At 40.9% G+C, this 13,703-nt stretch overlaps 1 gene segment (V, D, J or C); it reads right to left on the reverse strand.

Moving 5' to 3' along the window:
• Positions 1-10,076: 10,076 nt before the first annotated feature.
• On the reverse strand, positions 10,077-10,557 carry LOC138173291 (immunoglobulin lambda variable 7-46-like). The segment is given in 2 exon segments: positions 10,077-10,405; positions 10,512-10,557. Coding segments are annotated over 2 exon segments (375 nt in total).
• Positions 10,558-13,703: the final 3,146 nt, after the last annotated feature.

Genomic DNA, 13,703 nt, shown 5'->3' on the forward strand with positions numbered 1-13,703 from the left:
TGCAATGTCATATTAACTAGAAACCTTGGTACAACTCCATTCTGTTCTAGGTAAGTTGAGGGAGGTTTGGAACATCCTGCCTGGTACTTGCACCCTGATAACAAGGATAGGATACATGGCTCTCATGTATAAGGCGAATGGGATCTAGGACAATGGTGTAATACCAAAGGTAGTGGTTTATGATGATTATGCAGTTTTACACTATATAAACTGGACTCTTAGCTGAATAAAGTTGACTCAGTTTTCCACCATACTGGAGTTCTGTTTTGTTTATGATTGTTAACCTCTGGGTAAGTAACCCTTTTATCTATCTTTTTACCTAACTTTTCCTTCTCCACTCTGCTTCTGGCTAGCAGGTCTCCTCTCTATGACTATCTCAGACACTGCCACAGAAGTGCAGGGTTCCCTGGGTGGGCTTGATTCCCCACACCACCTCACACCTATCAGATTGTCTAATGTGACAGAAAAGGAAAATGATAAATGTTGATGAAGATTAGGAAAATTGGAACACTAATATATTGTTGGTGGAGTTGTAAACCAATCCAGTAATTCTGGTGAGCAATTTGGAAGTATACCCAAAGGAATGACTTCTCAGAAAAAAAAACCAACATTCTTTCCTGTGCAATATATTTCCATATGTGTTGTCTTCTGCAATACAAATATAAAGTATGGGAAAGAAGGATTATATTTTATTTTGTATTAGTATCTCCACACTTAGCACAATGCTTGAAACAGGATACACACTCAGTATTTTTTTTTCATCCATGTGTTACAAAAAGTATTTAGGTTAGATAGAAGGAAGATCTTTTGTTTCCTAAGAATTATAACAATATCAACCATGTATGAAAAAGAATGGATTGTTTGTACAGGTAGGTCATATTCCCCGGAGATTTTCAGTCATAGACTGGTTGCCTAATTCTCAGCTTATTATAATTAGAATGCCCTTTGAATGTTGTATTAGATTTTACTAGCTCCTTTCTCACTCTCAGATTCTTGCTTTCATGAAAGCAGAAATCCACATTTAAGCTTCATTAGAAAATGATTAGATTTTCTTGTTTGAAATAAGACTTTTAAATCAAACAAAAACATGCACAGGTGTATTATATTTTTCCCAAATAAAAAACAAGAAAAAATACTATCCATGTTTTATTCTTTTATTATAAAAAGAAAACTATTGCCCAAATGTTAATAATATAGGTTTCATGTAGAAATCTACAGTGGGCAAAACTCCAACAAAGAAGCAGGAATATATCCTGGTTCCTTTGGAGAGCATAGGGAAGATGCAATGGCTGGAGTAGGAGGTCACATTAGAATCTCAACTCTGTGTTCAATAAATCATTGTCTTTTGGAGGACTCATTTAGAGAGACAACTATTGAGACTTTTACAGATGAAAATACCATTTATAAACTTGGCACTGAAAATACACATTTTTTTTTCTATCAACAAAAAGATCCATTTCTGAACTTGTATTTTGCTTCAGTTCTCTCAGTATCACCATGGATCAAACTCATGTATATTTCTATATCATCCAGAGCAGTTATGGATCATTTGATTTGGTTCTTAATGACAAGGTTCAGTTACCTTCCCTCTATCAGATGGCCCCCAGACACTCTTCTCTTCCCCTAGGTGTTGTCCTGATTTTCCTTCTGTGTAGCTATCATGCACCCATGGCATTACCACAGTGAGCCATGCTGGAGCCAAGCCCCCCGGCCATCTCTTTTTAGCCAGAAACCACCAAGGACACTTAATTTAGGTACTTGGGTGTGCCAGTCATCTGCTTTCATCATCCTATCTCTTTGGACTGTGGCCTTGGTATCTGTAATACTAATGGAATATAAAGATCCCCCTGTATTGGCTTGATTTTTGGTTTGATCATGTTAAAACCGAGAGCTTGTTAATCCCACTTGTGGGATGGACTTGTTGACGTGAAAAGAGAGGGCTTAACTGGGAGGAGCTGGTGACGTAGATGTGGAGAGACACAAGAGAGAGGCAGAAGAACTTTTTGGGAAGCAGCAATTTTGGAGTCAGACAGAGACTGAGAGGATTGCTGAGGGCCACTTTGAATTGCCCTGGACTTTTGAAAGCTGCCACCCAGAGCTGCCAAGGACTGAGGAGACATGGCTGTTATGCTGGTACTTTGTCTGTTTTGATGTTGTTTTGCCAGATTTGTCCACTGGTGAAGGACAGTGCTGTTGTTGTAGGGGTCTTGGAACCCTGCTGTTGGTTCAGAAGCCCTGAAGAAGGATTCTCTTGTTGTATGTTTACAGAAATCCTGGAAGAGGGTTTTGCTAATGTTTTCAGGGGTCCTAGGACTGTTCTGCAGACAGAGAATGAATTAATGAAGACACTGGCAATGTATCTTGTGGCCTTGTTAAGCTTTGTCTCCCCAGGAACAAAGATTGCTGAGACTTGCCTCATGTCAAGATGAAGAAAAGACCTCCATTTGCGTATTAAGTGCTGTGCTTAAGCTTGTTGTAACTCTGGGGTAGATTCACTTGTGATCCAGGGGTGGGGAATACACTTCCTTCCGCTTCCTGGATGCCCGGGTGGTTGCTGTGAGTGGGGAGAGGAGGACCTTTGCCTGAGGTAGCCTGTTCTGTTTTAAAGGCTTGAGAAGGGTACTTTCTACTTTATCTGCCTGTGCCAATTTCATAACTACTCTAATGGCTTTGACTTTCTGGTTTTGGGACTCAGTCTTTTGGTATTTTACTAAATGATCTAGCTTATTCCCCCATAAAAAATAATGTAATATAATGCCAAGCAAAGGCAACTTCCCAAGGTTCAAATTACCAGCATAGGTGCTCTCCATTTTATTCAGTGACAAATTCAGAACAGAGAAGATCAAAATATGACATCATTCAAAATACAGCATTTACTAAGTGTGATTAAATAATCTCCAAGTACTACCCCACCCCAGGACCTTACATTCATTCAATCAATTACAAAGTTCCTCTTCTAAATACTAACCTAGGCTGTACATTCAATTTAGTCCATCACAAAGCCCCTCTTCTCAAATGGAGATTAGTTCCCAATCATAAATAAAGTACATTCATTCGTTCAATCACAGAACAAAAAAAGGTCAAAAGTTCCCCACCCCCGGATCACAATTGAATCTACCCCAGAGTTACAACAAGCTTAAGCACAGCACTTAATACCCAAATGGAGGTCTTTTCTTCATCTTGACAGGAGGCAAGTTCTCAGCAATCTTTGTTCCTGGGGAGACAAAGCTTAGCAAGGCCACAAGATACATTGCCAGTGTCTTCATTAATTCATTCTCTATCTGCAGAAACAAGCTCTGTGTTTTATCACAATCAAACCAAAAACCAAGCCAATACAGGGGGATCTTCATATTCCATTACTATTACAGGATCACAACCCCCTCCTCTGCACACTGTCCTCAGGAACAGCCTAGTCAGACAAGATGACCAGGGTTACCCACTTCATTCCCCCAGTGTCTACTACAAACCTTCCTTGTAGTCATAGCAACATCAGTAATAAGTAGCCTTCACATCCCACTTTAAAGTTGGTGAAGTATGGTATCATAGGATCCTCACAATGACCCCAGGGGGCAGAAGTCTCTAAAGTTGGAGGGACTTTTACTCTGCCCTGATCAGGTAAAAGAAAAAGCTGGTCTGAAGGTCCCAATATCAGCAGCTACTATTGTAAGTATGGAAAGAGCACCTGCCACTCTCCCATCATGAGGATGCCTGCAAGTTTATGAAAAATTATCGATACTGAAATTGACCTTTGCATTTTAGGCAATAATTGTTATTCTCTTTGTACTAACAATCTAACCTTTTAAGTACAGTTAATAAAAGCCAAAGTATATATTTGGATCTCGGTTCTCATATCTCAGCATGACATCAATTCCACATGACCAATGGGAACTTTTCCTTCATTCCAATAACAGGGCACCCCATATATCTTTGTTTTGTTTTTTTTCAGTCAGCAAAAATTGTCCTTCTCTCCCTTCCATTCCTCTAACCAACCATAACTGAGGAAAAAAGAAGAAACAAAATCCCACTTACAGACATGTAGGATTAGGTAAATCAAATGTCTTTATTAGCCCTGTCCAAAAAGAGACATATACTTATGTATGCATGCACGCACATATGTATGTATGTATGTATGTATGTATGTATGTATACACATATAGTTAGTTGGTTCTTGCCCTTTGTAATCAAAGAGAACCAAAATGACACCACTCTGTCAGGACCTGTGTGCAGTGTGTGTAACTATGGCTGATGAGACCAATATAACTCAGAAGGGTGTGCCTGCACATCAGGCACAAGCAACACATATGAACATTTGGAATGGAAGTGTCTCTAAATTTGCCACTTTGCATTTCCTTTGAGCTACTGTAATGTATTCATAGAGTAAGACACCTTCTTTGATGAGGGCACACTATACTGGCTGGTCTTGTGCCAGTGACTCCCATGTCTCACAATCAATACCAAAGTTTTTCAGAGAGACCTTGAGAAGTTTCTTGTATCATTTTTTTTCTGATCTCAGTGTGAGAGATGTCCTTATGTGAGTTCTCCATAAAATAATATTTTAGGCAAATGTACATTTGGACTTTGAACAACAGGGCTGCCCCATCAGATTTGCACTCTCTGCAGTAGGGCTTGAATGCTTCAGTTAAGCTTCAGAAAAGACCTCATTTTCCCATACCTTATCTTACCAAGTGATCTTCAGAACCATTCTAAGACAACTCAACCAGAAGCAATTCCATTTCCTCATATGGTGCTGGTAGACTTTCCAGATTTCTCAGGCATACATCACTGAGGTCAACACAACAGACTGTACCTTCAGTTTGGTAAGAGTGTAATAGGTCTTCACTCATAACCCTGATCTAGCTCTGGGAATTTGTGCATCAACCTTATCATCAGTGTAGATGTCCCTGGGAGGTATACTGCCAAAACAGGTGAACTTATCCACAGAATTCACACTTCCTCCTTTTGCTGTAACTCATGGTTTCACATGTGGATGGTGCAGTGCTGGCTGGTAGGAAATCACTGTTTCCTTGGTGTTCATTGTCAGGTCAAAATAAGCACAAACAGCAGAGAATGGATCCATCCGTGTTGCATCTCAGCTTTGGAGGCTGCATTGAGTGCACAATCATCTGCAAACAAAGAGTTGAGAATCAAGTCTCCCTCCATTTTTGTCTTGGCTCATGTTCCATTCCAAGCTAAATAATCATCAGTGCAGCAGCTGATCTTGATGCTGTTATCATCTTCATGGAAGGCTTCCAACAATACTGCAGGAGACTCCATGCTAAAAAGCATGGGAGCAAGCACACAGCCCTGCTTCCCTCCATTGTTGACCCTTCCTCCACCCTTTCTGAGGTCTCACTGGTTGTTGGGTAGAAGACAAACTTCCAGGTGAAGGATCAGTCTGTTAAGCATAGGTTGACATGGATAGGATAAGAATCTTGTGGGATTCTTAGAAGATGGCAGAGTAGGTCAGAAAATTCCAAGCTTTCAAGGTTTTCACCCACAAAAGAGATGAAATAGCACCTTAGGGCAAACAAAGTGTGGGTAAAAATAAACAAGAATAGGGGCACAAGAGGGGCCTCCCTAGGACAATTTGAGAAGATAAGAAGAAAAATCCCAGGACAAGGTTTAGTCCCTGTGAAGAGTAAACACCTCCAGGCTAGGGTCCACTTTAGCAACAAGCAGCAAGCCCTGGCATTAGCAGGATTGAGAGGCTGCCTCAGCCCCAGTCACAAGAATGTTTCCCTCTTCAATAGCGAGGGGAGTTGGGCATCTGAGCCCAGGAAGATTAAGGAAACCTCTGCTGACAAGGAAGGCCAGACCCAGATGTGCTGCAAAGAGCACCAAGGGCAAGAAGGAACATGCACACACCTGGTGAGTGCAGAAGCAGTGGGACAGAAAGCCCCTGGCTGTGGGCACTTACAGGAGATGGGAGGCTTGGTTTTGGTTCCAGTTTAGAGGGGAGAACTGAAGATCTGGGGCAAGAGGCATCATCCTTCATAGCTCTGGGCTACAGGGGATTACGAAAATTAAGCTACACCACAAAAAACGTGCACAGAAAAAAGAGAAAGAATCCAATAATAGAAAGATATTATGGGAATAGAGATAACTGGGGTTCATCTTCAGAGGAGGATACTGAAGGAAAGAACCCCTCTTCTATCCAAAGAGAGCTATCAAATAGTCACCTGATCAAAAAGAATTCATAAAAGATATTAAAAGATCTTAAAAATTAAATCATAGAAGATCTCTAAAAATCAAATAACAGAGATGGAGCAAAAACTAAAAAAAAATAAGAATAATCCAAGAAAAATAAGATTATGAAAGAAAGTCAACCAATTAGAAAAGGACATACTGAATCATAAGGAAGAAAAAGACACCTTGAAAGTTAGAATTGGGCAAGTTCAGTCAGCAAAATTTTAGGAGGCCAAGAAATAGGTGAACAAGATATAAATAATGAAAAATACAAGGGAAAGTAAAACATCTTATAAGAAAAATAACAGATTTGGAGGACAAATCAAGCAGAAAAAAAACATAAAAATAACTGGACTAAGTGAAAGTTATGATCAAAAAAGAATCTTAATACAATAGAAGAAATAATATTTTCAAATTATCCTTAAGTATAAGAATAGGGGAGAAATGTAGAAATAGAAAAATCTATTCATTATCACTTGAAAGATATACTATGAGGACAACTCATAGGAATATCATAGTCAAATTCTTAAACCCCCAGTTCAAGAATAAAATATTAAAAGCAACAAAAATAAAATAATTTAAAGATGATGGTGTCACAATTAGAATTATGAAAGACACATGGTTCTGGGGGCAGAGTCAAGATGGTGGAGTAGAAGCAGGACCTCTCCACTGTTCCGGCTTCCACCTCCCCCAATCCATGTAAAAAGGGGTCTCTAAACAAACTTTGGAGCTGCAGAATCCACAAAATGACACAGAGAAGCTAACCTCCTGCTGAGGACAGCCTGCCAGGCCAGCAGAAATAGGCCAGGGTAGTGCTTTGGGAGCCGGGCCAGCCTCTCTCCTAGGCTTTAGCCCCAGGGCGGGCTTGACCAGCCCCCAGCGGGAGGGATTTCAGATCAGCAGAATCTGTTTTCAGATTTATCAACACATAGATGTGAAGGACAAAGTGAGAGATCAGTGCAGTCTGGACTTTGGGACCCAGTAAGTGGGAGTGAATGGCTTTTGCCCCTGGGGCGAGAAGCTGCTGAGATTCCTGGAACAGCTAGCCAGTGCCACGTGGCAGCTTCAGCTCCTGGCTTGCATAATGCAGGGGGACCAAGCACCTGTCTGAGGGGTAATCTCAGGGGTGATCACTCTTATTTTTAACCTGCTTGGATCTGGATTACAGTCTAGGGTGGAAGTCCTGGGGTGTGTGTCCAGCCTGCCAGAGCATGTGGAGACCTCAGAGAAGGCACCCATCTAATACCTCCAGCAGCTAAGAAAACCCCAGTGTTTGGGATGAAGACTTCCCTGTATGGTGGCAGAAATCTACTGTGGCAAAAAGCCCAGGGGTCAAGTGACTTAGGGGCGACATGACCAGGCAAAGGAAACAAAGCAGATAGAAGATTCCAACATTAGACTCCTATTTGGGGGACAAAAGGAGCAAAGCATGGAAGAGGAGGAAGAGAGTGAAGTCAGAACTCCTGCACCAAAAGCTTCAAAGGAAAATACAAACTGGTTACAGGCCATAGAGGACCTTAAGAATCAAATAAGAGAAGTGGAGGAAAAATTGGGAACAGAAATGAGAACAATGCAAGAAAATTATGAAATGAGAGTCAACAGCCTGACTGAGGAAAATAACACCTTGAAAAATAGCCTAACTCAAATGGCAAAAGAGGCTCAAAAAGGCAATGAGGAGAAGAATGCCTTAAAAAGCTGAATTTGCCAGATGGAATAAGAATCTCAAAAGCTCAATGAGGAGAATCATTGCTTCAGAATTGGATTGGAGCAAATAGAAGCTAATGACTTTATGAGAAATCAATATGCTGTTAAACAGATCCAAACAAATGAAAGAATAGAAGGCAATGTGAAATATCTCATGGGAAAAACCACTGACCTATAAAATAGATCCAGGAGAGATAATTTAAAAATTATTGGACTGCCTGAAAGCCATGACCAAAGTAAGAACCTAGAAATCATCCTCCAGAAAGTTCTCAAAGAAAACTGCCCTGATGTTTTAGTACCAGAGGGCAAACTAGAGGTTGAAAGAATCCACCGATCACCTACTGAAAAAGATTCCAAAAAGAAAACTCCTAGGAATATTAAAGCCAGGTTGTGTAATTCTCAGATTAAGGAGAGAAGAAACAGCCAGGAAGAAACAATTTGAATATTGTGGAAACACAATCAGGATAACACAGGATCTGGCAGCTTCTACACTGACGGATCGAAGGGCTTGGAATGTGATATTCCAGAGGTCAAAGGAACTGGGATTAAAACCAAGAGTCACCTACGCAGGAAAACTGAGTATCATGTTTCAGGGGAAAATATGGTCATTCAGTGGAATAGAGGACTTTCAAGCATTCTCGCTGAAAAAAACAGAGTTGAATAGAAAATTTGACATTCAGATACAAGAAGCAAGAGAAGCATGAGAAGGTAAAGAGGGAAAAGAAATCATAAGGAACTTATCAAAGTTGAACTATTAACATTCCTACATGGAAAAACAATAATTGTAACCTATACTTATGGAAATGGTAGGATAGGGGTTCTATGCCTGGCTCTTCTTAGGCAAGTAATAGGGGGTCAAGGTAGGGTTTAGAAGTAAAGTAGAGAAAGTAGGAGGGATAGGAAACACGGGATATACACAAATAGAAAAACAAAGGTTAGGAGTAGAATTTTTTTGGGAAAATATATGTGTATGTATATGTATATGTATATATCTAAAAGTACAGAGAAATATATCTTCACTTGATTGTAGCCTTTAGGGTGGGGGAGAGAGAAAAAAAAAGAACAAAGTAAAAAAGTTCAGAGAATATTTTTAGGGGCCAGTTGGCAGAGAACAAATGAAAATTTACAAGGAAGCAAAGAAAAGATGGACAGTTCTCAACACAAGTAGTGTTTATCATACAGGTTTTCTTGAATTGAAAGTTCATTGTTATGTATTTTGAACCCTCTCATGTTCCCCTATGAACAGAGCATGCTTTTTTGCTTAGTATTTAAATTCCACTATTTAAGTAGGTGATATGTTTTTTTTTTCCTTTTTGTGGTCTAGTATTTGAGTCTTAAATAAAATTTTAAAAAATTCTTGTCAGCAGTGACTAAGAGAAAAACACCCCATCCTTGAGAGTCTGAGGAATGAATTACCCCACTGGTTAGTGGTCTGTCCACTCTGAGGTCATGGGAGTTCCAATGCATGGGGGTTTTGGCTGGCCTTTATACTCGTAGGATCTCAGAGGGCCAGGCTGGCCACCCAAGGCTTAGCCTTCCAGTGATGTCACTGGGAAGAACCCAAGGGCCATAGTTGGCTTGGAAGAAAAAATATTCATAGTGAGCTCTACATTTTAGTCATGTCTGCCCAAAATGGAGCAGCTAGGTGGCCCAGTGGATAGAGTGCTTGACCTGAAGTCAGGAAGATGCATCCTCTTGAGTTTAAATCTGGCCTCTAACACTCAGTAGGTGTGTGACCCTGGGCAAGTCACTTTATACTGTTTGCCTCAGTTCTTCATCTGTAAAAGGAGTTGGAGAAGGAAATGACAAAGTACTGCAGTATCTCTGCCAGGAAAACCCCAAATGGGGTCACGGAGAGTCAGACACGACTGGAACCGCTGAAAAAGAACTGCCCTCAGCAAAGTTTTCAGATTTCATATTGCTCCAAATCCAAACATTTCTAGCTTAGATAAACGCCCAGACAGGCACTGGGTCTCCCGTGCATTCAGACACCTATGTCTATGATGGTCTGACATGACATCCAAAGGAGCAGTGTCATCCAAGGAAAGTGTAATAAAATGATAAAGTCATTTGGACTTAACTTTTCATTTAACTAAAGGAGCAAGGGTTTGTTACCTCAGCAGTGGCAGGGTAAATTATGTGGCACTGCCAAGGCTGGGGCAGCAAGTTTTTGTCTTAGTTCCTCATCAGACTCTATCATTGTGCCCCTGATTTCCACTGTTGTACCACAAGGCACAGTAGTAATCAGCCTCATCCTCAGGCTGGGCCCCCTTGATGGTGAGGGCAGCTTTGTCCCCAAGGAGGGACCCTGAGAACCTGGCAGGGACACCTGATGAAAGACTGTTGGTGTTATAGATGAGCTGCCTCAGAGGCTGGCCAGATTTCTGCTGGAACCAGCCAGGATAGTGCCCAGAGGTGACCACCCCTGTGCTGGAGCTGCAGGTCATGGTGACTGTTCCTCCTGGGATCACAGTCAGAGATGGCTCCTGAGTCACCACAGCCTGAGAACTGGCCCCTGAAAACAACAGGACAGACAGAGAGACAATCAGGATGGTGCCAGAGGCATCACTACCTTGATGCTCAGTCCTCCCCCCAGCCACCCCAGGTCTCTCTCCCACAACCTTTGCTAAGAGCGAGCAGCACGATGAGCAGGGCAGTCAAGGCCATGGTGCAGGTGCTGTTTCCTGGGTCCAGAGCTGGGCTGGGCTCCAGCCAGTGCCTCTTATCCCCCCACTGCCCATTCTGGGAGGTTATAGGTTTGCCTCATGCAAATGCTTCTCTCCACCACCTGTCTGCTCCTAGGTCTTGGGACATGCCTGGTTATGTCAGAGGGGCAGGGCTTGCCCTGGAGTTACCCCAGGGAGCCCAGTCAGGAAGCAGCTGCTGGCATGGCAGGCATCCTCTGCCAACTCTACATAGGATTGAGTGATTAATCAGTTATGAGCAAGCCTCAGGACTCATCCAAGGCAACCCCACATTGCCTCCTGCTGGAGAGAGGCCCCAAAGACCCCCACAGTCATTGAGGACCCCCCAAGGATAGAGCCAATGGAAGGGAACTGAAATGCCTACTCATTCCCTTGCAATCCCTGTCTCCTCTCCTCTCCACAGAACCCGAGATCAGCACATTCAGCCCTCTCCTTCATCACAAACACCATTGTTCCAATGTAAGGGAAGAAATGTGGCCTTTCACACATGGAAAGTGCAGGAATGTGCCCACAAGCAGGAAGGTGGGAAGCTGATTTGCACTCGCTGCTTCCAATCATGCAAGTAGGACACCAGCCTCTTTCTCCTGAGGCTCCTGGAGGCAGCACAGAAAAGAACTGAGATCTTTTAATGCTTTATTAACTTCTGATTTACATCATTAGTTTCTGCCAGATTTTGAGTTACAAATTTTCTCCCCCTTTTTCCCCTACCCACTGCCCCAAAATAGCAGTCCCATATGATATCCCCTCCTCCAATATGCTCTCTACTATATTTTCTCCCATACCCCTTTCTACTTTTCCAGTGGATTTCCATGCCCCAGTGCCTGTATATCTTATTCCCCAATTACATGTAAGATGGTATTAATAATAGTATATACATATATATATATATATGTATATACACACACACATATACATATTTGAATATTTGATTTTAAAACTTTCAATTCCAGATTCATTCCCTTCCATCCTTGTCACCCACTCTTACTGGAAAGATACGCAGTTCAGTATAGGTTGTAAATGTGTGGCTAATGCAACACAATAACATAGTAGATATATTGTAAAAGACTGACTATATTTCCCTCCCTCCTATCCCACCTCTCACTTGTTCTATTCTCTACTTTGATCCCATCTATTTTCAAAAGTGAGTGCTTCCAACTTCCCTCCCCGCCAGCCTACGCTCCCTTCTACCATCCCCCCTCTCATCCCCTTCCTCCCCTATTCTATTGGAAGGTGAGATACCCTATTTAGTGTGTATTTCACTCCCTCCTCAATCCAAATTCAATGGGAATAAGGTTGACCCATTCCCTTTTGCCTTCCTATTCTTCCCCTCCATTGTAACCATTTTCCCTTGCCTCTTCTGTATGAGATAGTTTACCCCAATCTGTCTTTCCCCATCTCCTCTCATTATATTCCTCTCTCACCTCTTAATTTCACCTTTTAAGTATCATCCCTTCCTGTTACATTGGTCCTGTGCCCTCTATCTATGTATACCTGTAAACATATATACACACATTCACATATATATTCATATGCTCATATACCCCCATATATAGACAAATATATATATATATTTCTAATCCCTTCAACTACTGAGAAAAGTTTCATAAGTTACAATTATTGTTTTTCCATGTAGGAATGTTAATAGTTCAAGTTTGATAAGTTTCTTACAATTTCTTTTCCCTGTTTACCTTCTCATGCTTCTTGTATCTGAATGTCAAATTTTCTATTGAACTCTGGTTTTTTCAGCAAGAATGCTTGAAAGTCCTGTATTCCACTGAATGACCATATTTTTCCCTGAAACATGATACTTAGTTTTGCTGGGTAGGTGACTTTTGGTTTTAATTCCAGTTCTTTTGCCCTCCAGAATATCATATTCCAAGCTCTTCGATCCCTCAGAGTAGAAGCTGCCAGATCCTGAGTTATCCTGATTGCGTTTCCACAATATTCAAATTGTTTCTTCCTGGCTGCTTGTAATATGCCCTCCTTAATCTGGGAATTCTGGAACCTGGCTTTAATATTCCTAGGAGTTTTCTTTTTGGGATCTTTTTCAGTAGGTGATCGGTGGATTCTTTCAACCTCTAGTTTGCCCTCTGGTACTAAAACATCAGGGAAGTTTTCTTTGAGAACTTCCTGGAGGATGATTTCTAGGTTCTTACTTTGGTCGTGGCTTTCAGGCAGTCTAATAATTTTTAAATTATCTCTCCTGGATCTATTTTATAGGTCAGTGGTTTTTCCCATGAGATATTTCACATTTCCTTCTATTCTTTCATTTGTTTGGATCTGTTTAACAGCATCTTCATTTCTCATAAAGTCATTAGCTTCCATTTGCTCCAATCTCATTCTGAAGCAATGATTCTCCTCATTGAGTTTTTGAGATTCTTTTTCCATCTGGCAAATTTGGCTTTTTAAGGCATTCTTCTCCTCATTGCCTTTTTGGGCCTCCTTTGCCATTTGAGTCAGTCTGTTTTTTAAGGTATTATTTTCCTCAGTCAGGCTGTTGACTCTCAGTTTATAATTTTCTAGAAGAAACAAATCTGGCAAAGAGATTAAACGAGGGCCAAAAAGGAGTATGAGGAAAGTAACCAGAAGTGGGGTGAGGATGGGTTGGTATAATCCATTACTCAGACTATGTAACTTTCCTCTATATTTCTACAAACTACATAAACAAGATACTTCATAAATTATTATTCTTTTGTTCCATAACTATATTGCCTTAAACAATAGAGGTTCCTGACTTGAACCTCACAACTGAATAGTAGACATGCATCCTTGTTTCACAAAGTTTGTTTATCCTCTGATTATATTCATTCTGGAAGAAATAGATAATTCAGAAATTGAATATTTAATATATATTCAGTTACAAATGTTAACTTTTGCTTAGAGCATGAAATAACTACAAATTCAGATCAAAGCAGCAAGATCTCTTCCACTTTTACAATCTCATTAAACCTTTATGAAGAAAGTTAGCTGAAAACTTAAAATGATCTCAAGCAGTTTGCATAACTTTCTGCACATGCTCTAATTCTAGATGAGAAATAATATTAAATTTTCCACTAAGCTAACAAAATAACACATCTTTCACTGACTACGTACTCTCATCATAGGAAA

This window comes from Petaurus breviceps, unplaced genomic scaffold (assembly GCF_028583685.1).
Source record: "Petaurus breviceps papuanus isolate PSGF00001 unplaced genomic scaffold, PetGlider_PUasm1.0 569, whole genome shotgun sequence".
Lineage (NCBI taxonomy): Eukaryota > Metazoa > Chordata > Mammalia > Diprotodontia > Petauridae > Petaurus > Petaurus breviceps.